The sequence below is a fragment of the Gadus chalcogrammus genome, chromosome 7 (genome assembly GCF_026213295.1).
Source record: "Gadus chalcogrammus isolate NIFS_2021 chromosome 7, NIFS_Gcha_1.0, whole genome shotgun sequence".
Lineage (NCBI taxonomy): Eukaryota > Metazoa > Chordata > Actinopteri > Gadiformes > Gadidae > Gadus > Gadus chalcogrammus.
The window spans coordinates 6,632,645-6,658,413 of NC_079418.1; the positions used below are offsets into that span (position 1 = coordinate 6,632,645).

Consider the following 25,769-nt stretch of genomic DNA (forward strand, 5'->3'; position numbering starts at 1 on the left):
CCGAGTGAGAGTCAAGACGTCAAACACACACGTCATCATCACTGAACATGAAAGAAAACACATTGACTGTGTCTACTTATCTCTTCCCAACACACAACTCTACACCCTGGTACACACACACACACACACACACACACACACACAGGTACACAAACATCAAACCTCAATACATCCTGAGCTGTTATTGAAGGTTTGGATGGACATGTCTGAGGGAGGGCTGCGTTACCTTGTGAGCGGAGAGTACCGAAGTCTAACATTTCTATGGAGGAGTATATCCCAGGAGCTGTGGAGCAACCAGACACAAGCAGAGTCAGAACCAACCCGGTTCAGAGAGACAATAGCAATGTAGGTGAGAGAGAGAGAGAGAGAGAGAGAGAGAGAGAGAGAGAGAGAGAGAGAGAGAGAAGCCAGATTCGTCACTTGTGATGAGAGAAGGACCTCAAACTCCCCATAAACAGACTCACAAAGAGACAGAGAGAGAGCGAGAGAGAGAGATAGAGAAAGAAAGGGAGAGACACAGACAGACAGACAGACAGACTTCATGTCCACCACCACTACAACACAATTCGTACGGCCCTCAACCCATCCTCCTCGACCAATCAGAGCCTCCCCCTAAACCCGTGGGCCCTTAATCCCTCCGGAGAGACTGGCGACCCCCAGGGGTCTGGGACAGGGGGGGGTCTGGGACACGGGGGGGTCGTACCGGCGGTGACCTCCACCTCCACGGGCAGGATGATGAACTGGTCGGGGTCCGAGGCGTTGGTCTTGATCCTGATGAAGGCTGTGTGGTTGTCGGCCTCTCGCGAGGAAAAGCTGGCCCGCATCACCCCCTTGGTCTCAAACGGAGGGATCTCCTGTTGGGGGGGGTAGAGAGAAGGAGGGGGGCGGAGTCAGCAAGGGGGAACCTATGGGTGCCAAAACGACGCTGTTGTCGGGACCGGCAAGCCCCCATCACCGATCTAAAATGTTTTGCCTGTATATATATGGAGGTATGTATGTGTGTACGTCAATCATGGCACCAATTGCACTCCTGATCATGCCTGGAATGCGAGTGCCACCACTCTGCGTTCCTTCTCAAGATTTCTTCCTCGCTAATTACGCCTTTGAGACTTGGCCTGTGATTAAGGACTGAACAAATAAAATTGAATTTGTGTGCGTATGTATTTGTGTGTGAGCGAGCGAGCGAGCGAGCAAGTAAGTGAGTGAGTGAGTGAGTGAGTGAGTGAGTGAGTGAGTGAGTGAGTGAGTGAGTGAGCTCTCACCCATAGGTGCCTTGTGCCACCCTGCTGCCCCGTGGGCAGCTCTAGATGGAGGTCCCCCCCACTGGAGTACATCTCTACCACCTGGGGACACAGGAGGTCAGTCATACATACATTCAGTATAGAGACATAAACATATAGATATTAGGGCTGTCAAGCGATTAAAATATTTAATCACGATTAATCGCATTAATGCCATAGTTAACTCACGATTAATCGCGATTAATCATTAAAAAAATTCGATGCTAAATATGCCTTGAATTCTTTGTCCCATTAATTTTTCTCATTTTAATGCTCTTCTCAACATGGAGAAGTGCATCGGCTTGCCTTGTGCAAACGTTTTTTTATTGATAACAACATTGGCATATACTGATCAAAACAGTACGGTACAGAAAAAAAGCCTATAATGCAATTAAACGATGAACATACAAAGATATGCCTTGAACATAGCAATCAGGCTACTGCTTCTTTGTTAAAATAAAAAATAATAAAATAAAATAATAATAATAATAATAATTTGCGTTAATCGCGCGTTAAAAAAATTAACGTCGTTAAAATTGGTTTGCGTTAACGCTGTTAAAAACGCGTTTAACTGACAGCTCTACATATATATTTATAATAGAGATATCTATATATCTATTTGAGCAACCGCACTTGTCGGTTGTTTTGTGTCAGTCTTTGTTGTGTGTTCTTAGCATGGAGCCGACTGTTAACATTTCAGTGCATTATATGTATGAGACATATAAAATCTGAATCTATATCTAAGCAAGACAGAAAGAGAGAGAGTGAAAGACTTTTTTCTCTCTCTCTGTCTTTGTCCGTCTGTCTCTCTGTCGCCCTCTGTGTGTCTCCATCTCTCACACCAACTCCCTCTTCCCCTCTCTCCCCCTCTTCACCTGCAGTGGTTCACTGTGGGGATTGTGGATGTTGATGAGGGGGAAGAAGCTCTCTCTCCCTCCCTCCTCACCTCCCCCCCCTCCCTCCCTCCCTCCTCACCTGTAGCGGCTCGCTGTGGGGGTTGTGGATGTTGATGAGGGGGGAGAAGCTGCTGTTGACCGGGACCCTCGCCCCGATGAAGGGGCGGAGCCGGTATGGGTTGGGGATCCCCACGCCAAACACCTGGGGGTCAAAGGTGAAGGTGAGGGGGTCACAGGTTAAGACTTAGGATTCAGCCAATGAGGCACAGTTAATCAGCAGCGTTAGGAGAGTAGATTTAGGTTAGAATTCACAATTTGCCCAAAATACGAGAATATGACAGGTTCACGATATAAATTACGATATTTGGGGCTATATTTCCTGTCTAACTCTTTAGGAATAAAGCATAAAAATGCAATAGAAATTCCTAAAAAACAAGAAATTATTCGATATTTAACGACAGTGAATCGATTCTCGTATCGCAATAAGAAGGCGACGATATATCGCCTCATAGATATTATGTCCAACCCCTCGCAACCAATAGCTGAAGACTATGATAAATAAACAACCAATAGCTGAAGAGATAATTAAACAACCAATGGCTGTAGAGTATGATAAATAAACAACCAATGCCTGAAGACTATGATAAATAAACAACCAATGGCTGAAGAGATGATAATTAAACAACCAATGGCTGTAGAGTATGATAAATAAACAACCAATGGCTGAAGACTATGATAAATAAACAACCAATGGCTGAGGGGATGATAAATAAACAACCAATGGCTGTAGAATATGATAATTAACTAGCCTATGGCTGAAGAGTATGATATAAAAATATCGATTAGGCTATGAGGCTAACAATATGTAAACGTAAAACGCTCCAAGCGACAGGATGATGATGATGATGATGATGGCGACGGGGACCCACCTGATATGTGAAGACCCCGTGGTGGGAGGTGTTAATAAATAATGTGTTCTCCACGTTGCCCACCACCCGCGCCAGGAACACCACGTCAAACGACGTGTTCCCCCCCGGCGAGATTATCTGGGGAGAGACAGGAGAAGGAGCGAGAGTCAGGGCAGTTTCAATGTTTACATTTAGCACTTTTATCCATGCGTCTTACAATAAGTAGAAAAGAAAATCAACAATATATCACTGTGGTAAGGATGTTAGGACCAAGTGCCAAGCACTAACAACACTAGGTTAACCCAATCCCCGTCTACAACAAAGATAGCTAGGATAAGATCATGCTACACAACGAAGTACTATAACTAAGTGTGACATACAATACGCCCGTACATTAAGTGCCAGGATGTAAGTGTGTGAGTGAGTGAGTTTCTTTGAGTGAGTCAGTGTGTTTCTGTAAGTGAGTGTGTTTCTGTGAGTGAGTGAGGGAATAGCATAACTTTCTTTGAAACAAAACAGACAACTAGCATGCAAGAACGACTTAGGGCAGAACTAAACCGTAGATCGCTTCAGATGTCTCTACTTTGAGGAGACAAAGACAACACACGGTGCAGAAGCCTTTAAAAACAAACAGCGGGGCCACGGACCCCACATGAGGAGGAGGAGTCGTTAGTCAGAGCACAGGGGGGGGTGTTCCTTACCCTGTTCTGAAAAAACGACGCGTGGAAATGCGCCGTTGTGGCTGATATCGAAATCAGGCTGATTTCTTCTGGGCTGGGGTTGTGCAAATAAACTTTTTCCATTTTGGGCATCCCCACCGGCCTGGGAACACACAGATAGAGGGAGGGACAAACACACAGATAGAGGGAGAGACACACACACAGATGGATACACACACAGATAGAGAGAGAGACATACACACACACAGATAGAGGGAGAGACACACACAGATAGAGATACACACACAGATAGAGAGAGAGACACACACAGAGATAGAGTGGCGCACACACAGATAGAGATACACACAGAGATAGAGATAGACACATGGATAGACACACACAGAGATAGAGACACACACACAGAGATAGAGAGAGACACACACACACAGATAGAGAGAGACACACAAACACAGATAGAGAGAGACACACAGATAGAGAGAGAGACACACACACAGATAGAGAGAGAGAGACACACACACACACACACACACACACACACACACACACACACACACACACACAGATAGAGATAGACATAAACAGAATGAGAGAGACACACAGAGATAGAGGTAAAGACAAACACACACAGATACACACACACAAACACCATTAGAATTCAGTAACAGTTTTGTATCGGCTGATTATTGATGAAAGCTGTGTCTTTGCCTCATGATAATAAACACCACTACATCAAAGTGTGTGTGCTTTAGCAGTTTACAGAGACACAGGCCCCAGGGGCAGGTTGGCTTTAATGGGAGCAAATGTTATTAAAATGCTGCGAATGGGAGATTTGCATTTAATGCAAAGCAGCTGCAATGCAAACGTTTACCAACCCAAAACACAGAGGGAATAATGTGCCTTTGTCTGAGTAAACTGCTTAAGCTCGCACAGTTTGATGTATGGATGTTTACTATTTGGAGCCAAAGACACACTTTCTACTTACTCACTGGGTCTGACATTAGCAGAGCCAGGGACAGTATAATAATCATAATAATAAACTTGATGCCTACTTTTGCACTTTACCATATTGCACCTTTATTATTGCACCTGAATAACATACCGCAAAACACTGAATATTCTGTTCTGTATAATTTATGTACTATGTCTGTCTGTATATGTGGTTAATTTGTTGTTTTTTCGGTCCTCTGTGTAATTACTTGTTGCACGGTCTGATTGACAATAAAGTTCACTTTGAGTACTGCGCATTCCTCAAAAGATGAACTGTGACGTCCATTGCTTTGACGCTAGATAATTCAGTTAACGTAGCTGAAAAGCTGTGTTGCTACATGTTGGTTTGCTACGTGTTGCTTAGCGTACTTACGCTTTGCGAGTACGTACGCTTACCAACGTGTAGCTTTGTATTTCGCTTTTGAGCTACGTTACCTGAATACGCAACCCTTTACGTACACTCACCACATATGGTTCAGCTAACGTAGCTCAAATGATACACTAGCTGACTAGCGGTTAGCTACTCACTGTTCGTGGAAGTCCAGCATTGGCGGCTCGAACCGTATGGGCCTGCTGTTTCCTCCAGGAAGGGGGAAGCTAGAGACAGAGAGAGAGAGACAGAGACAGAGACAGAGAGTTAGAAGCCGGGGGGATGGACACTGCTCTGCCTTTGCTCCAACACAAAACCCCAAAACACACCTGTGTGTGTGTGTGTGTGTGTGTGTGTGTGTGTGTGTGTGTGTGTGTGTGTGTGTGTGTGTGTGTGTGTGTGTGTGTGTGTGTGTGTGTGTGTGTGTGTGTGTGTGTGTGTGTGTGTGTGTGTGTGTGTGTGTGTGTGTGTGTGTTACATGTGATATATTGGCCAATATATGTCCACAAGCCCTGTGGAAGCAGAATGATGTTCCTGTGAAATTAGAATACATTACGGCCCAAAGTACCAGAGAAACCCAGTCCACAACACAGGAAAAGGTTGAAACATGGAACAGCCTTCATCGATTAAGGTGCTGGAACAGACCCTGTCCAAAACGAGGGAAATTATGAAACATGAAAGGCCTATTTAAGGAATTTAAGGGGTTTTAAGAAAAATAAAATATATATATATATATTTAGGGGATTTTGCTGACGCTTTTATCCAAAGCGATTTACAACCATTCATTCACCCAATCAAACACAGACACCAGACTCGACCCCTCGCGGCGACAGGAGCAGTCAGGGTGAGGCGTCTCGCTCAGGGACACTTTGACACTCAGCTAGGAGGAGCCGGGATCCAACTAGCAACCTTCAGGTTACCGGCCAACCCGCTCTACATCCTGAGCTACTCTCGCCCCCTGAAGGCGCAGGAAAAGCCAGTATTCCAAGCATTCTATCTTTAGTGCACTGCTGAATACTGAGAAGACCTTGGGAGGTTCAGAGCTGTGGCAGATTGGCTGACACCAACAGACACACGAGAGAGAACAAACTGCCAAATGTGTGGTTTTCACGACTCGAGAGATAGCGTACACGTTTGTTGTTATCAACGCGGTTCCTGTTTATCCTTCGGTGGCTTGTTGGAACGCCAGCGAAGAAACAGGGCCTGGTTAAATGTGTCAAGGTGATGGTGCAGATTAACAGATGCTCGTGAGAAAACCGTTTAAAAAGTGGTTTTAAATGTGCTGCAGAGTTTAAAACACTAAAAGCATCAGAATCAGAATTGTACAGTAACTACACAAGATTCAAATTATACAAGGTAAAGTAATTAGATAATAAAAATAACAATATAAAATAAAATATATATTTTTTAAAAAGTTTAAATAAGTAGCAGAAGTTGTCATGGTACCAGTCACAGTTGATTGAAGTGCAAAGATGTTGCGCAAATGACAGAAATATGCATTTCAATAATCGTTTTTTTGTTAAGATTGTAAGCAGGCCTGTTGCATCAAGTCTTATCTAGAAGCAGAATGTTGAGCTTGGTGTGATACGGTGAACTTGCCTATCAGCGGAGGCATTAATGATTAGACTAATAGATGATTATGACGTGATATTGTGAATAAGTGACCCCTGCTCACTCACAGGCCAAAAGCAACTTGGACCCTTTGAGTTCACACAGAAACAAATGCTTGCACACAGAGCTGATATATATATTTGTATCATTATATTATTAATTATTATAATCGTTGAATATTAAAACCGGATGCTCTAAAACAAAACAATGAGTCTTATTTTATTTATTTTGTTTTAAAATGTACATCTGATCGAGCATTATACAGATCAGAACTGTTGAAGAAAACCTTGGACCTGACCTTGCATTGGAGGCGGCACTAGGAGCTCCGGGAGCCTTCTGGACCGCTCTGACCTTCACTCTGCCTCGTGTACACATGAGGCAGAGTGTCTGCGCGTGTCCTCCTGCACGCTTCTGCATTTGCCTGCGTCTGTCATCGTGTGTGTGCCCGCGTGTGTGTATGCCGGCATGTGTGTGTGTGTATGCCGGCATGTGTGTGTGTCCGTACTTATGTGTGCATGCGTGCGTGTGTGTGTATGCACACATCACATGTGTGTATGCGAGTGTGTGTGTAAATATATATATGCCAGTGTGTGCGTGCGTGCGTGCGTGCGCCTGTCGGCACGAGTGTGTCCGTGTGCAGCCTGCACGCCCATGTACATGTTTGTCCAGCTCCCGCTGTCCCCGCAGGCATCCCGTCCAAACAGAGCCGGGGCTGTGAATACTGGGATTCATAGAGCAGCAGCAGCAGCAGCAGCAGCAGCAGCAGCAGCAGCAGCAGCAGCAGCAGCAGCAGCAGCAGCAGCAGCAGCAGCGTGGCATCCGAGTCGTCCACAGAGAGGAGCTGTCTCTCTCTCTCTGCCTGGCGGGAGGTGATCTAGTGGATCACCTGTCTGCAAGCCATCCAGGAAACGACCGGAAGGGGCTGGGACTTAATGCGTGGAGGACTCGGGTTTGATATGTTTTGGAGATTTGAAAAATAAAACTAAATGTACTACGAAAGACCATCTAGTTTCTCTAGTGTCACACAGTCTCTCACACACAAGCAGTCTCACAGACAGTCACACACACACACCACACACAGTCGCACACACACACGGGTAAAGTTTCTCGTAAGGGCAACGCTCTTAATTCGAATAGATCTACAGCTTTGCGTCATCTTTCATATCAGATAGACACCAAAAATAAAAAAAGAGGAACGTTTACAGCACACCAAAAAACAGGAAACACATTCGAGAGAGTGCACGTTCATTTTCGTGGAAACACGGTCAAGCGGAGGGCAGAGAGCGACAAGCACTATAGCGTTACCCAATTATTGTATGTTTGTACGTCCTTGTACTTAAAAACAGTACTTGGCATGGTGTAGCGTCTTATCGTAGCTATCGGTGTTGCGTATGGGGAATGGGTTAACCTAGTGATCGTTAGCGCCCTGCAGCCGGCTCAGGGTTCGAGCTGGAGGGCGGGGGGTGGGGGCGGTAGGACAGGACGTGATCTGTTTTGCAACAGCTCTGTGGAAGCCCGAAGCGTGCAGACGTGGTTGCAGGCCAGCGTTTCCGCCGTCGAAGCGCAGACACTCTGTGCTCTGAGGTTAGAGCTGTGAGGCAAAGCTTGTGCTACACCAGTCCTAGGAGGCGGCCTCACCCCACCTAGGAGGCTGCCTCACTCCCCCTAGGAGGCTGACTCACTCCCCCTAAGGGGGGTGAGACAGCCCCCCTTGGAGGCTGCCTCACCCCCACCTAGGAGGCTGCCTCACCCCACCTAGGAGGCTGCCTCACCCCACCTAGGAGGCTGCCTCACCCCACCTAGGAGGCTGCCTCACTCCACCTAGGAGGCTGCCTTACTCCACCTAGGAGGCTGACTCACTCTAAGGGGGGTGAGTCAGCCCCCCTTGGAGGCTGCCTCACCCCCACCTAGGAGGCTGTCTCACCCCTCCTAGGAGGCTGCCTCACTCCACCTAGGAGGCTGCCTCACTCCACCTAGGAGGCTGCCTCACTCCACCTAAGAGGCTGCCTCACTCCACCTAGGAGGCTGCCTTACTCCACCTAGGAGGCTGCCTCACTCCACCTAGGAGGCTGCCTCACTCCACCTAGGAGGCTGCCTCACTCCACCTAGGAGGCTGCCTTACTCCACCTAGGAGGCTGCCTTACTCCACCTAGGAGGCTGCCTCACTCCACCTAGGGTGACTTTACTGGGCTCCTCCAGACACAGGAGGCAGCTTTTATTGCAAGGTTTGCATGACCTGGTGCTCCACAATGACATGCAGGAGATCTCTCCCTGTCTGTCTGTGTGAGGGTGGCTGTGTGGTGACGGCTGGTTTAACCTTTGCAAACCTGTGAGGACTCAATGTGCAACAGGTGTGCAGCCTCACCCACCAAGCATCCAATCAGACTCCAATCAGACTGTGGATGAGGTGTGGCTCATCCACACACAGGCCCACTAAAAAAACAGGAAACCATACAAGGCAATCATTCTTTTCTCGGGGACTCACCTCGAACCTGCTCTGTCTGAAAACACGTGACAGCAGCGCAAAGGAGGCAGCGACCAACTCTGCAGAGTAGTGATCATAAAGAATAGATTGTACAGCGTTTGCGCGCGGGTGTGTGTCCATGTGCATGGTCGTGCATGTGCGCGTGTGTGTGTGTCCGCTCGTATGTGTTTCTAAGCTTGTGTCCTCACGTGTGTGAAGACACCATGAGCTCTCCCCTTCACACATTAACGAGGTGACATTTGCCACTCAGTGCAGCTCTCTTTACACCCGTCTTTGCATCCACATCGCCTCCGACCCTTCAGCCAAACACACCAATGCCTTCACACCCCCCTCTCCCTCATAAAAACACCAAGGTGCTGCTACTCACTAGGCCACACACACACCACACAAAACGAAAACACACGCACACACACACTCAAACACACGTACACACACACTCAAACACACGCTCATGTACACACACACACACACACACACACACACACACACACACACACGTCGGAGAGAGAAGTCTCTTAGGGCGCACTCACACTAGGCCATCTGTAACGTGCCCAAGTCTGTTTGACGTCTGTACCTCGTACTCAAGTACGATTGCCCCCCTCCCCCACCTGTCATAGGTCATCGCCAAACCCTGACACCGTGGACAGGCTTGTTTTCCTAGCCAGAAATCTGGAGTAGGCTAACTGCTGGCCTGGCCCGACCCAGTCATGTTATTTGTTCTTTTGTAATTTGTTCGATGAGATTTGAACAAATTAGAGATACATTGTTGTAGTTGTATTCTCTTGCTTTCTGTTATCAGTTTACATGCTCTGTTTGTTTTAAAAAAAGTATTTTATTGAACCTTTTAATGACATTTGCTCTTTCCAGAGATGCACTATGCATATTGTTCTGTTTTTGTTATCCAATAACCTGCTATTTTTTTACAGTATGGAGCCTAATTTAAACATTTGTTTACATTTCAGAGATGTATGTAATGTTTTAAGTTACATTTAATTCAATTAAACAGCATCATACAACTGTGTACAACATGCACAGTGAAACTTGTAAAAACTTTTTGACATAATTATTTTTTATTACAATAAGGCAGTAGGCTACAGCCATTGTCCCAAAATCATTGCGGACTCCCGGACACCCGCCGGAGCTCAGCTCCGTCAGGTGTTGCTCCATGTCGCGATTCAATTCTGTGCATAATAATCCGGAGGCGCGCACAGCTTTTGGCCGTGATATTATACATTATAATGTTCTCAAATACGAGGCGGAGGCAGTGTCTAGTCCACGGTTTATTCAACCATCAAACTGTATTAAATTCAGAACGGTAGGAATAGTAATGGTAAATCGGTACGCGGCGCACAGATACATACATCATTATGTCGTTATACGTCATCACCAAGCATCCGCTGCTTAATAGAACAACATGGAGAACAACCCAGAGCCGTTCTATTCAGATACAGCCCGCTCTCTATTGCACGCCTTTTTCACGGTCTACACGTTCACACCTCAATTTACCTTAATGATCATGATCTGCTAATGATCATATCGCTGCGCTGTCTCCACGACCCAACACAGCGATATGATCATGAGCAGTTCTAACTGGAGAGAAAGTGAAATCCGCGAGCTGCTGATCATTTGAGAGAAGGTGAAGCAGTCGTATTAATCAAAGAGGTTGAAAGATGGTGCGATCTACGAGAGAGACGCAGAGGAACTGTCCTTACGAGGCTTTTGTCGGGATAAAAAACTGATCTGATCAGTCTGATCGTTCTGTAATGTTAGCAGGGGGTCAAGACACAGGATTTCGCCGCCCATACTTCAAGTCAAGAAGGTAAGCCCGACGGTTTGATTTAATCTGGATCATTAATTAAGTGTTGACGGCAAAAAGGAAGAGAAAACAAACAGCCAGTTTAATTTAATCGGGCCTATTAAGTGTTGGCGGTGACAGCCAAAAGGAAGAGGAACCAAACAGCCAGTTCCTCGTGAACGACGATTAAGAAACCCGGGTGAGAATGTTGCAGGACCGCGACAGTATTCCTCTCTCAAACAAAGCACACACACCCCTCTACACCCTGACACACAAACACAAACAAACATCAACTGACACAAACACACACACTGATTGACAACCACACACACACACACACCTCTACACCCTGACTCACACCCCTCTACGCAGACCCACCCTGACACCCACAGAGATGATTTGCAAACAAAAAACTGAAGCGTGTGTGTGGCGTGTGCGTCGTGGCCTCTATTGGTGTGTTCCTGAATCCTTGAAGCAAGCCTTCCTAGTTGCACTTTTGATGTAATTTTCCAGTCTCGGAGCATTTATAGCGTTCCTGTTAGTCTTTGTGATTGTGTCATGAAATTGGCTGGTCGTTGTTTATTGTTAGCTACATTAGCTCTTTAGCAAACCAGCCTGAAAACAAACAATACAACTTTACATTGTATTGGACGCACAGCAAGACCATGCAATGTATAAATTGGAGACCGGAATAAAGTAGCAATGTAATCAAGTGTGTAAGAGCATTTAAAATCAAAATTAAAATGACCAACGTGGTAGAAATACAAAGAAAATAAATCTCTTCACGGGCGCAGGCATTTTGTTGAGAGAGTCATCAATGCTCTCGGTCTACTCTCAGATTTCCGAAAGATTAAGACAAAAAGGGGGCTTGCCTCCACGAGAAGCCGCAAGAAAGCTGGCAGATCTTCGACTCGGAAGTCTGGCATCCGATGATTGAGGAACACAGCATCTGTCTCAGATGTGTTTCGCAAACACACTTTGGTACAAATTTGTATATGGCATCCAGGGGCAACACTTGATTGCCGCACTACAAGTCACATGCTCCCGGACCATTACCTCCATGTGATCAGGGCCCAGAGCCAGACCATAATATGCTAATCGCGGCCTCAGCAAGCCATACGTCCTAGTCAAATCCATCGCTCACGGACACACACACACACACCTGTATGCCTGCACACCTACACAAACACACACACACACACAGAAGATAGCTAACACACACATCATACAACAAACAATCACGAAAGACAGACTTGTACAAATGGGTCTCTCACACACACACCTTTCTCATCGCACAATTAAATTCACAAATGCTACTAGACCCGACACACAAAATTCACACGCACACACACACACAGAGTAGACACACACAAGACAGGTGAGGCCAGGTGTCACAGGGGGTGTTTACAGCGGTGGGGCTCTGGCCTCTGACCTGGAGGCATCTGATTGGACGAGACCGGATGCAAAACAGACACGCACACACACACACACACACACACACACCTTTTATTCCAAATTTAAATGGCCACTTCTGAGTACTTGCAACCAGACACACACACACACACACACTTCCTAGATCCCCCACCAGGACTTCTTCACACTTGACTTTGGAAATGTCTTCGGGTCAGGCGGTTGACTTGTCGCGCACGGCGTGACAGATGGTGTAGAGATTACTACCGCCACCCCACAGCAGCCAATCAAACGCAACGACTCAGCGACAGCTGCTCTGGTCGGCAGCACAAGGTGTGGCCCCGGTGGCTGGTATGTCGCACGTGTGTTCGAGTACGAATCCACAACACTGCCCTTTTAAAGACGGAGTAATAATAACCGGCTCGCGGCGCGACGCATGAATGCCACAAATGTGCAGGTAAATTGCTGGCGTTTTCCTGGTAAAAAGCACATTATAAGAAAGGATTTAGGGATTAACATTCAGGGCGTTTAGCAGACGCTTTTATCCAAAGCGACTTACAATAAGTCAATTTGTCAGAAGAAAGAGAAACAACAAAATATATCTGTCGGTACAGTAAGGATGTTCAAAGAACCAAGTGCCAAGCACTAACAATCTCTAGGTTAACCCATTCCCCGTACACAACTGGCTAGGATAAGATGCTACATGATAGGGCTGGGCGATTAATCGAATTTTGATCGCAATTACGATTTTAGCGTCAAACAATCAGAAAATTAACATAATCGAGTTATCCGATTTTTTGTTAATTATTATTATTATTATTATTTATTTTTTTTAATGATTTATAGAAAGGTCAGAACAGCTGGACACATCTGTATATCATTTTAGATTGGAACATTTTCTTTTTGACCATTTTGTGTATTTTTTTAAGGCGTAATTTCAAAGTTCTCAGTTACAATGTTTTTTTTGGGAGAGACATGGTGAATAAATGCAACACGTTTTCAGACTCAAAGATAATCGTTTGAATAATCGTGATTTCAATATTGACAAAAATAATCGTGATTATGATTTTTCCCATAATCGAGCAGCCCTACTACATGATGCCAAGTACTATATTACATGCCACTGCCAGGATGTACAACATACAATAAGTGTGTACATTAAGTGCCAGGACGTATAAACATACGTCCAGTCATCACACAGTGATGACTGATAACCAGGGTTGACCTTGAATCTTCGACAGGAAAGACATTTAGTCAACGTCATTTCTTGCGAGGACACCCTTCATAATAACAGACTCCAACCAAAGACTGCCTGAAACACATCATCTCATCTACACATGATACAGAAACCTAAATCCATGACCAGACGCAACGCAACAAGAACAACAACGACAAAAAAGACTGCTTCTTTAGAACAATCTTTTAACCTGCATTACAAGTGTGTTTGTGTGTTTAAAAGAGTGTCTTACCTTTTGTGGTGATATGAGTTTATGTCTGGCTCTGCCTGTAACACAGAAGAGTGACAACGTCAGGGGACAGGACACAACCGAAAACACAGACACACAGACAGAAAGAGAGACACACACAAAAACACCCGCACAAGGTGACACACACATACAGAGAGACAGAGACACACAAACACACAGAGACAAACACAAACACACTGGAAAGGAAGAACTAGGAAGGAACTGTTAGTTCATGTCTGAGATTCTACTCTTTATAAGCACAGACAAATTTAAGGGTAGATCCTCTCATCTATCAAATCGAGGGAAACACACACAAACGCAATGGGCTGCAATGAATAACAGTGTTATTAACACACACACTCACACGGAAAACACCTACACACACACAAACGGAGAGGACACACACACACACACACACACACACACACACACACACACGGAAGGGAAACAAACACACAGGGAAGGAATAAACACACACACCTTTTTGTTTGGTTGGGGTCTATCCTGTACCTCACGTTGAGGCCTTAACATAAACCCGAGCCCTGGTGAATAATGGAGGAGCCGGGGCCCGGTGGACGCCACGGTCATATGGGGAGAGCAACTTACACATGGAGCCGACTCACAACAGACTCAGGCCCTATCGAACAGACTCAGGCCCTATCGAACAGACTCAGGCCCTATCGAACAGACTCAAGCCAAACACAACAGACTCAAGCCCAACACAACAGACTCAAGACAAACACAACAGACTCTAACCCAACAGACTCAGGCCAAATAGAACAGACTGAAACCCAATAAAAGAAAAACACAGACACACACCAATTTCAGAATCACAATCACAAGGCAGAAGTCAGCTAAAGCCGGCTTCTTAACAAACTTCCCTTTTTCTAAACGGTAATAACCAACAAACGCATCCTGCTTTAGCGAGGCTGTGTCCCAGACCCACGCTGTCTGTACCTTTACTTCCCCTACTTCCCCAACAAGACAGGATGTGTGGTAAAAACAGATAGTGAGGGGAGGGCTGGCTGTACAGTGGGATACTGACCTGGACTTCACCCCCCAATGATATGAACAGGTAAAAGGACGCGCTACAGATAGTTGTAAAGATAGTTGCTGTAAATGGACTGCATTTATACAGCGCTGTTCTAACCAGTGGCACCCAAAAGCGCTTTACAATAAGGCCTGACATTCACCCATTCATACACGTGAATGTGAATGGGTGACGCATATACACGGTCACCCATTCACACACACACACACACACACACACACACACACACACACACACACACACACACACACACACACACACACACACACACACACACACACACACACACACACACACACACACACACACACACACACACACACACACACACGACGGCAGAGTCGACCAAGCGGGGCGACAGCGAGATGGTCAGGAGCAGTCAGGGTGAGGCTTCTCGCTCAGGGACACCTCCACACTCTGCTAGGAGGAGCCGGGGATCGAGCCAGCAACCTTCAGGTTACCAGCAAACCCGCTCTACCTCCTGAGCCACATGTCGCCTGTATGTCTGTCTGTCTGTGGAGGTTCACATGAAGTGTACATCGCTGATCTTACCTGAAGGAGGCCTTCATCACCAAAGTGAAACACCTCTAGGATGGTGTCTGTCTGGATAAAAGCTGTGGAGGAGAACACAACAAACAAGGCGCTAGTAATTCAAACCACAGTAGTAAACGCGTGATAAATGGACTGCATGTACACTAGTTAAAAAGTTTGGGGTCAGCCGGACAATTTCATGTAACATGTTCTCCATTAAAACGCACACTTTATTCAACAGTTTCAGCTGTGCTAATATAATTGCACAAGGGTTTTCCGATCATAAATTTGCCTTTTAACACTATTAAACAATGTAGCATTAGAACACAGGAGTGATGGTTGATGGAAATGGGCCTCGGTACGCCTATGTAGATATTCCATTAAAAACCAGCCGTTCAGAGCTAGAATAATAATTTACCAAATTAAAAATGTCTAGAATGTGTTTCTGATTCATTTAATGTTATCTGCTGTGCTTTTCTTTAAAAAATAAGGACATTTCCAAGCGACCCCAAACTTTTGAACGGTAGTGTGTGTACATAGCGCTTTTCTAACCAGTGGCCACTCAAAGCGCTTTTACAATATGGCCTGACATTCACACACACACATTCACGGGTCATGAATGCCAGCTCGCTGTCTCCCCCCCCCACCGCTGGCTCAAGTAGCCTGCAGAAAGCCAACTAGCTAGAACATACACCACACACACACACACACACACACACACACAGGACATCCCTGCAGCGTTTAGTATGGGGGCGGGTAACTACTAGTCCTTTAAAGTTAAAAGGAGTGTGTGTGTGTGTGTGTGTGTGTGTGTGTGTGTGTGTGTGTGTGTGTGTGTGTGATTAAGTGTCCAATGTCCATGTCAAAGTGTGTGTGTCCATGTCAAAGTGTGTGTGTGTGTGTGTGTGTGTGTGTGTGTGTGTGTGTGTGTGTGTGTGTGTGTGTGTGTGTGTGTGTGTGTGTGTGTGTGTGTGTGTGAGAGACCAATCAGTCTATCAATACGTCACTATTAATAACTTCCTAAACAGCCGAGGCGGACCCTCCTCTACTAGTGAACACACAAACACCACTTTAAGTCCAGGACCAGGGGGGGGTCTACCTGCCCTGCTTAACGTCCTGTCACGACCCAAACATCAACACTAGTGCTAAGTAGCGAGGTAATGCTAACAAGCGAGCTACAGCGGAGGGGGGTACCGCCGCCAGCCGCCCTGTCACGTCCCGTCCCAGGCAGAGATCCTCCACTAACACCGCGGTCAGCGCTAACGCTAACGCCGACGCTAACCAGCGACCTCCGCTACCACTGCGGTTAGCTGATGCTAAGCTAAAGAGCTACGGCGACTACAGCGGCGCGAAGTACCGCCGCTAAACCGAGCCAGGACTCCCGGCTTCAAGGTCGTTTTGTTGAACTTTGACGCGGTTAGGATAGTCGGGTCCGCGGGGGATAGCGAGCAGCTAACGTTAGCCTGGCGGTGTTGGGCTAACGCGGCTAAGCTAACGGCTACACACACACACACACACACACACACACACACACACACACACACACACACACACACACACACACACACACACACACACACACACACACACACACACACACACACACACACACACACACACACACACACACACACACACACACACACACACACACACACACACACACACAGAGAGAGAGACAGTCCAAGTTGAGCCACGGAACGGACTCACAAACCTTGCTTGTTTGCCTGCGCCGCGCGAAAGATCGCGAGCAGTAATATCCGAGCGAACATGCCGCGCGTCGCGAAGTTAGCGAAGTTCGGGAATCTTTCAGCTTGCGCCATTTCTTGTGTGTACTACGCGCTAGCTCGCGCTCTCTGACGGGGACTGAATCGGTGTCTCGCGCTCCTCCCCGAACATGAGCAGCGGCAGCGCGAGGCGGGGCGACGGTGACGCGCCGTGTCTTCGTGGACGTGTTCGGGCAGCGCGGTGGCGCGTTGGCGCGGCGCAAGGGCGACGCGGCGTTGAGGAATTCGACACTGCGTTTGTTTTGGGGTAGAAATAAAAAAAAATAAGGATTTTTAGTATTTTATAATTTATTTCATGAATAGGGTTATTGTATTGTTGACTTTTGTAAAAAAATATATATATAAATACAAAAAATATATTTTTTATTATTATGTATGTTATATTAGCCGATATAATAATTTATTTATATCTTGTGATTATGTGGTTTGAGCCCTATTTAATTAGTCTTTGAAGGGATTTTTAACCAAATATATGACCGCACTTATATTTTCTATTCGTTTTTTTTGTTATTTCTAAATAATTTAGAAATAACAATTATTATTATTATTTAGAAATAGTTTAGCTTTTGTACACACCAACAAATTCAACATACTGTAATGACCTCGCCGGTGACATAACGATGTCTAGTCATAAGTACTTGAAGGAACTTTAATGTTACAAACTAGGTCACTGAAACCCGTAACCAACGGCAAAAATCCACACAACAACCGGCAACCCTCAACCCGGTCCCTTCAACGTGCAAGCCCCCACCCTCCTGTTCTCTCAAGGCCCTCCCCCAGCTGACCTGATGATTTGCCCCCCACACTGATTGACAAGTAGAACATTCCAATGCATGCACATAGAACAACTGGCATAACGGACAAAGAAATACAATGCAACACATAATGCACAAACTCTTTAAATGTCCCAGGGTCGCTACATTGCCTCCCCCCTTCAAAGTTCCTCGTCCTCGAGGGAACCAACGAAGTCCCGGAAGCGAACCGGCACTCTCCCCTTCCTAGGATGCCGTGTTGGGGCTACGGTGGGCTGGGGAAAAGCACCTGGGCGCGAGAGGGGCCCACATGTATCAGGCCCGGGGGTGGGCAGGGGGAAAGGGAGGGGCGGGGCTGGGGGCCAAGTTGCTGACTGTGGTGATTGACAGGGAGGGTTAGGTGGGGACCTAGGGCCAAAACACTGATGTGTGTGTCCGGGGCATATTTGCACCAGTGCGGGGAGCTGCAGGGCTCGCTGGAGCCTTCTCTAGCGAGCAGTTTGGGGGGTGGCGGTGCCTCGATAAGGGGTCAACCTGTCTCTGTGGAGGTCCACCCTCCTTCCCGAGGTGGTAGCTGGACCCTGTACACCACCTCCCCAATTCTCTCCAGGACCCTGCATGGCCCGATCCACTCGCTATAAAGCTTCGGGCATCTTCTGTCATGGTCTGTCTGTTTACTTGTCTTGTTTTGGTGTGTTTTCTGTTTTACTTGGGTATCTCTGTCTTGTTTCTCCCCATGTCCGGTCAGGTTTCCCTCCTGTGTGATTGCTGCTCCCTCCCCTAATGTGTTTCAGCTGTTACTCGTTGCCAGTGGCGTCTTTGCATTAGGGGCCAGTGGGGCACGGCCCCACCAGAGGGCACTGCCGTGCAGGGCACGATTATACTTTTCTTTTTTTTTTCAAAAATGTCATTGAGCATAAGTTAATTAATTGTTAATAATTAATTACATGTCCACAGTTTTAATTTCATGAACGCAATTGTCTTACTTTTTGTATTGTACACAGCAAATACATGAGTGTTAAACTGTTAGGGACGGTGTTGAATATAGAGTGTTGGTGTTATTTTAACACCACGCAGTTATGAAATAGCACTGCTAGTGTTGCCTGTGACTTATTTGCGTTGTCAAATCAAGTGTTAAGCTTTTTTGGTGTTAAGGCAGATCTAAGCCACGCCCTCACGTAACGGTTGTCCAGGACGTGATGAAGACGAAAAAACTTTCTCCTGCGCCATTTTCTTTCACAAGGGGAATACTCAAGACGGTAGAAGGTAAGTGCTTAATTTGACTGTCTGGGGGTATTCAAGACTTAGTCATACACCTGTTATTTTATCATAATTCATATTTGCTTCATAACTTGTGCTTATTTAAGTTGTAATTGTCTATTTTGTATTGTAACGTTAGGTAATAGCTAGGTTATAGCAAAGCTTTTAGCATGACTCAATACTCTCAGGTTAGACTATAACGTTAACGTTCGTGAAAAGTTTACTCTGATAATAAACCTACTGTGTAAGCGGGAATATATCGTTGGACTTGTTAAAAAGCGAAGTTATTAGGCTGTACTAGTTGCTAGCAATGTGCAGTGTTCGGCGGGAGTAAGTTAGCACGTTACGTTATTGCTAGCAAGCTGGCTGACGTTAAGTGAACTTTAACGTAGCTCTAGCCACTGAGAGATGGTGAAAACATGTATGCTAGCCATCAGTGACAGGATTGGTCTGACTTATGACATGACCTTCTAACCATGTCCATAATTGTCTACAAAAATACATTGCAACATGGAAAAGCATTACTGGTAGAAAGACGTTGCGAACGTAGAATTAAGATACAGTTCCCATCAACGTTAGCGGTTTCGCGCTATTTCAGAACCTACAAAGGGCCCGCGGAAGAAGCGGAACCACCGAATTCATCAAGTTCAGCAAGTAATATACCAACAACGAAAGAAGATAAAGGAAGAATGTAATGGCATTCTGAGATTGTAGAGAGAGAAGGAATAGCAGTATGTATTTGAGTAGTATGTAGTTGAGGGATTTGCTGAAATAGGCTATGCAAAATGTGCAGGGGAACAGGAGGGAAAAAATGAACGTTAGCCTCCCGTTTTCTCCCATACAAAATGTTGCTACGGACAACTCGACTTGCATGCATGCATGCTCATTTTCACCGAATACAATCTAAAGTACAAAACGAAAATTTGCCCACTGACCATCAGTCAGATATTTAAAATAAATATAAATATATTTGATTAGGCTATGCTGGGTTTCGTGGAAGTGAAAATGGGCAGTTTTAATAATGGGCAGTATGGAGTCAGATAGGCTCAGGTCACCATGGACGTATTTAGATTTGCCAAATTTTGCAGGACACTTGATATACAGGCTAATTGCAAATATGACATGTCTGGATGTTTAACTGTTGGCCTGAGATTTGTGTTGTATCATATTTTATAAGTTATTTTTAAGAAAGAAATGCTGGTTCAAGTGGAGTGCAAGGGTGTCCTGAAATGGGTTCGAATACCAATGAAGGATGACCGCTATGATTACTTTCAGTTAATTCAAGAAGGTAAGTAAAAGGTTAACTCGACAATTTTTACATCACACCTAATATTGCATGTCATTATGAGTCAGTTCTTGATTATTAACAGCAAAGTGTATAAACCTCATGATTGTTTTACATATCTAAAACTGTACCGACAGTTTATCGGAAGTTATTTCATCATGTCATAGGTTAAAACTTAATGGCATGTGGTTGTGGTGCTGTTGCCAAACAGCTTTTAAGTGCATTATCGTCACCTTCACACTGTAGTGCATTGGTAATCCAATGGTAGTCCAAAGAGATAAAAAGCCATTTTCGTGTAATGGCCGCACTGCACCTAAGTATTAGTTGCAGGGATGCAGGAATTTTACAAAATTACTATATCAACTGTGGTTAATAGTTGGGAAATAACAGTAAGTGTTTTGGATCTCAGTTTCAGCTAAATTCAACCTTCCAAATGAATCTGATGTGGACCTGAAGGACTCCTCAGGAGTTGATGTAGATGCTGACATTTTTGATGAGTTAGTGAGATCTGCTGCAGTATCTTTCAAGGTGTTTGTTTTGGGGTAGAAATAAAAAAAAATAAGGATTTTTAGTATTTTATAATTTATTTCATGAATAGGGTTATTGTATTGTTGACTTTTGTAAAAAAATATATATATAAATACAAAAAATATATTTTTTATTATTATGTATGTTATATTAGCCGATATAATAATTTATTTATATCTTGTGATTATGTGGTTTGAGCCCTATTTAATTAGTCTTTGAAGGGATTTTTAACCAAATATATGACCGCACTTATATTTTCTATTCGTTTTTTTTGTTATTTCTAAATAATTTAGAAATAACAATTATTATTATTATTTAGAAATAGTTTAGCTTTTGTACACACCAACAAATTCAACATACTGTAATGACCTCGCCGGTGACATAACGATGTCTAGTCATAAGTACTTGAAGGAACTTTAATGTTACAAACTAGGTCACTGAAACCCGTAACCAACGGCAAAAATCCACACAACAACCGGCAACCCTCAACCCGGTCCCTTCAACGTGCAAGCCCCCACCCTCCTGTTCTCTCAAGGCCCTCCCCCAGCTGACCTGATGATTTGCCCCCCACACTGATTGACAAGTAGAACATTCCAATGCATGCACATAGAACAACTGGCATAACGGACAAAGAAATACAATGCAACACATAATGCACAAACTCTTTAAATGTCCCAGGGTCGCTACATTGCCTCCCCCCTTCAAAGTTCCTCGTCCTCGAGGGAACCAACGAAGTCCCGGAAGCGAACCGGCACTCTCCCCTTCCTAGGATGCCGTGTTGGGGCTACGGTGGGCTGGGGAAAAGCACCTGGGCGCGAGAGGGGCCCACATGTATCAGGCCCGGGGGTGGGCAGGGGGAAAGGGAGGGGCGGGGCTGGGGGCCAAGTTGCTGACTGTGGTGATTGAGGGTTAGGTGGGGACCTAGGGCCAAAACACTGATGTGTGTGTCCGGGGCATATTTGCACCAGTGCGGGGAGCTGCAGGGCTCGCTGGAGCCTTCTCTAGCGAGCAGTTTGGGGGGTGGCGGTGCCTCGATAAGGGGTCAACCTGTCTCTGTGGAGGTCCACCCTCCTTCCCGAGGTGGTAGCTGGACCCTGTACACCACCTCCCCAATTCTCTCCAGGACCCTGCATGGCCCGATCCACTCGCTATAAAGCTTCGGGCATCTTCTGTCATGGTCTGTCTGTTTACTTGTCTTGTTTTGGTGTGTTTTCTGTTTTACTTGGGTATCTCTGTCTTGTTTCTCCCCATGTCCGGTCAGGTTTCCCTCCTGTGTGATTGCTGCTCCCTCCCCTAATGTGTTTCAGCTGTTACTCGTTGCCAGTGGCGTCTTTGCATTAGGGGCCAGTGGGGCACGGCCCCACCAGAGGGCACTGCCGTGCAGGGCACGATTATACTTTTCTTTTTTTTTTCAAAAATGTCATTGAGCATAAGTTAATTAATTGTTAATAATTAATTACATGTCCACAGTTTTAATTTCATGAACGCAATTGTCTTACTTTTTGTATTGTACACAGCAAATACATGAGTGTTAAACTGTTAGGGACGGTGTTGAATATAGAGTGTTGGTGTTATTTTAACACCACGCAGTTATGAAATAGCACTGCTAGTGTTGCCTGTGACTTATTTGCGTTGTCAAATCAAGTGTTAAGCTTTTTTGGTGTTAAGGCAGATCTAAGCCACGCCCTCACGTAACGGTTGTCCAGGACGTGATGAAGACGAAAAAACTTTCTCCTGCGCCATTTTCTTTCACAAGGGGAATACTCAAGACGGTAGAAGGTAAGTGCTTAATTTGACTGTCTGGGGGTATTCAAGACTTAGTCATACACCTGTTATTTTATCATAATTCATATTTGCTTCATAACTTGTGCTTATTTAAGTTGTAATTGTCTATTTTGTATTGTAACGTTAGGTAATAGCTAGGTTATAGCAAAGCTTTTAGCATGACTCAATACTCTCAGGTTAGACTATAACGTTAACGTTCGTGAAAAGTTTACTCTGATAATAAACCTACTGTGTAAGCGGGAATATATCGTTGGACTTGTTAAAAAGCGAAGTTATTAGGCTGTACTAGTTGCTAGCAATGTGCAGTGTTCGGCGGGAGTAAGTTAGCACGTTACGTTATTGCTAGCAAGCTGGCTGACGTTAAGTGAACTTTAACGTAGCTCTAGCCACTGAGAGATGGTGAAAACATGTATGCTAGCCATCAGTGACAGGATTGGTCTGACATATGACATGACCTTCTAACCATGTCCATAATTGTCTACAAAAATACATTGCAACATGGAAAAGCATTACTGGTAGAAAGACGTTGCGAACGTAGAATTAAGATACAGTTCCCATCAACGTTAGCGGTTTCGCGCTATTTCAGAACCTACAAAGGGCCCGCGGAAGAAGCGGAACCACCGAATTCATCAAGTTCAGCAAGTAATATACCAACAACGAAAGAAGATAAAGGAAGAATGTAATGGCATTCTGAGATTGTAGAGAGAGAAGGAATAGCAGTATGTATTTGAGTAGTATGTAGTTGAGGGATTTGCTGAAATAGGCTATGCAAAATGTGCAGGGGAACAGGAGGGAAAAAATGAACGTTAGCCTCCCGTTTTCTCCCATACAAAATGTTGCTACGGACAACTCGACTTGCATGCATGCATGCTCATTTTCACCGAATACAATCTAAAGTACAAAACGAAAATTTGCCCACTGACCATCAGTCAGATATTTAAAATAAATATAAATATATTTGATTAGGCTATGCTGGGTTTCGTGGAAGTGAAAATGGGCAGTTTTAATAATGGGCAGTATGGAGTCAGATAGGCTCAGGTCACCATGGACGTATTTAGATTTGCCAAATTTTGCAGGACACTTGATATACAGGCTAATTGCAAATATGACATGTCTGGATGTTTAACTGTTGGCCTGAGATTTGTGTTGTATCATATTTTATAAGTTATTTTTAAGAAAGAAATGCTGGTTCAAGTGGAGTGCAAGGGTGTCCTGAAATGGGTTCGAATACCAATGAAGGATGACCGCTATGATTACTTTCAGTTAATTCAAGAAGGTAAGTAAAAGGTTAACTCGACAATTTTTACATCACACCTAATATTGCATGTCATTATGAGTCAGTTCTTGATTATTAACAGCAAAGTGTATAAACCTCATGATTGTTTTACATATCTAAAACTGTACCGACAGTTTATCGGAAGTTATTTCATCATGTCATAGGTTAAAACTTAATGGCATGTGGTTGTGGTGCTGTTGCCAAACAGCTTTTAAGTGCATTATCGTCACCTTCACACTGTAGTGCATTGGTAATCCAATGGTAGTCCAAAGAGATAAAAAGCCATTTTCGTGTAATGGCCGCACTGCACCTAAGTATTAGTTGCAGGGATGCAGGAATTTTACAAAATTACTATATCAACTGTGGTTAATAGTTGGGAAATAACAGTAAGTGTTTTGGATCTCAGTTTCAGCTAAATTCAACCTTCCAAATGAATCTGATGTGGACCTGAAGGACTCCTCAGGAGTTGATGTAGATGCTGACATTTTTGATGAGTTAGTGAGATCTGCTGCAGTATCTTTCAAGGTGTTCACTGAGGACTCTGGTAAGACACAGAAACGCCCCTCCTATTGCATTTACATTTAGGACATTTAGCAGATGCTTTTGTCTAGAGTGAATTAGTACATCTGTCAATAGGAACAGAAACAACAATATTGCTATTGTTACAACTGCAGATGTCAGAGAGCAAATATGCAAGATCAGGCCACTGTGGTGATGTTGCCTTATGCAAAATATATTTCCCAACTAATGTTAAATATTATAACCCCCCCCCCCCCCCCATCCCTTTTCTTCCCGTAGCTGAGAAAGAGGTCTCTGAGGCCTCCTTCTGCTCAGAAGAGGGATCATTCTCACCCATCGAGTCTGTGAGGTCATTCTCATCAGTTGAGTCTGTGAGTTCAGGCTCCACTGTTATTACAGAATGCACCAAAGCACGGAGAAGGCAACTGGTAGAAGGACCACCTGACAGTAAGGCAGCAAAAGATGTAAGTTGTTCTTAGGTTGTTGGTAGGATGTCAAAAAAAATTCAAAATGCATAGCAAGTTTACATGCAACCTCTATATTACAGATGGTCTATGTAGCTCTACATCAAAAAACCGGGGGTGAAGACATATTCAAAGAGTAATTCAATTCAATTCAATTCAATTTTATTTGTATAGCCCTTAATCACCATTACAGTCTCAAAGGGCTTAACAGGCCAAATATTTGTGACACCCCCCTTTACCCATGGCCCCACACGGGCAAGAAAAAACTCCCTTGAATCAGCAAGGAAGAAATCTTGAGAAGAAACGCAGTGTAGGGGATCCCTTCTTCCAGGGATGGTCAGGAGTGCAATGGGTGCCACAATTGACAACAGGTAAATACATAAATACATCATATTAAAATGGTGATGGTGATGAGTACAACGCAGCCAAAGGCCTTTCTGATCAAACAAGAAGGAAACTCGTCAACATCCTGGTGGCAGATATGGTCGAGAGTCATGGGTAAGTGACCAATAAAAGACAACCCCAATTCCAGAAGAATTAAGACACTGTGTACAATGTTAATGAAAACAGAATGCTATGATTTACAAATTCTGAAAACCCTTTATTTAATTGTGAATAGTGCAAAGACCAACATATCTACTGT

General features: G+C 44.8%; 2 protein-coding genes across 2 annotated transcripts in view; one reads left to right on the forward strand and one right to left on the reverse strand.

Annotated features, from left to right (window-relative positions):
* LOC130385928 (transmembrane protein 131-like) overlaps positions 1 to 17,373 on the reverse strand; it is a 50,661-nt gene extending 33,288 nt beyond the window's left edge. The window contains exons 1-10 of the mRNA XM_056594713.1: positions 17,185 to 17,373; positions 15,492 to 15,553; positions 13,892 to 13,926; positions 5,280 to 5,348; positions 3,786 to 3,906; positions 3,106 to 3,222; positions 2,256 to 2,378; positions 1,263 to 1,343; positions 704 to 854; positions 227 to 283 (exon numbers count right to left, since the gene is read on the reverse strand). Of these exons, the coding sequence (XP_056450688.1) occupies positions 227 to 283; positions 704 to 854; positions 1,263 to 1,343; positions 2,256 to 2,378; positions 3,106 to 3,222; positions 3,786 to 3,906; positions 5,280 to 5,348; positions 13,892 to 13,926; positions 15,492 to 15,553; positions 17,185 to 17,293 (925 nt within the window). The 5' untranslated portion in view covers positions 17,294 to 17,373. The remainder of the gene's footprint in view (positions 1 to 226; positions 284 to 703; positions 855 to 1,262; positions 1,344 to 2,255; positions 2,379 to 3,105; positions 3,223 to 3,785; positions 3,907 to 5,279; positions 5,349 to 13,891; positions 13,927 to 15,491; positions 15,554 to 17,184) is intronic.
* Positions 17,374 to 25,039: 7,666 nt separating this feature from the next.
* The window catches only part of LOC130385929 (cGMP-gated cation channel alpha-1-like), a 32,356-nt gene continuing 31,626 nt past the window's right edge, over positions 25,040 to 25,769 (forward strand). The window contains exons 1-2 of the mRNA XM_056594714.1: positions 25,040 to 25,126; positions 25,210 to 25,624. Of these exons, the coding sequence (XP_056450689.1) occupies positions 25,608 to 25,624 (17 nt within the window). The 5' untranslated portion in view covers positions 25,040 to 25,126; positions 25,210 to 25,607. The remainder of the gene's footprint in view (positions 25,127 to 25,209; positions 25,625 to 25,769) is intronic.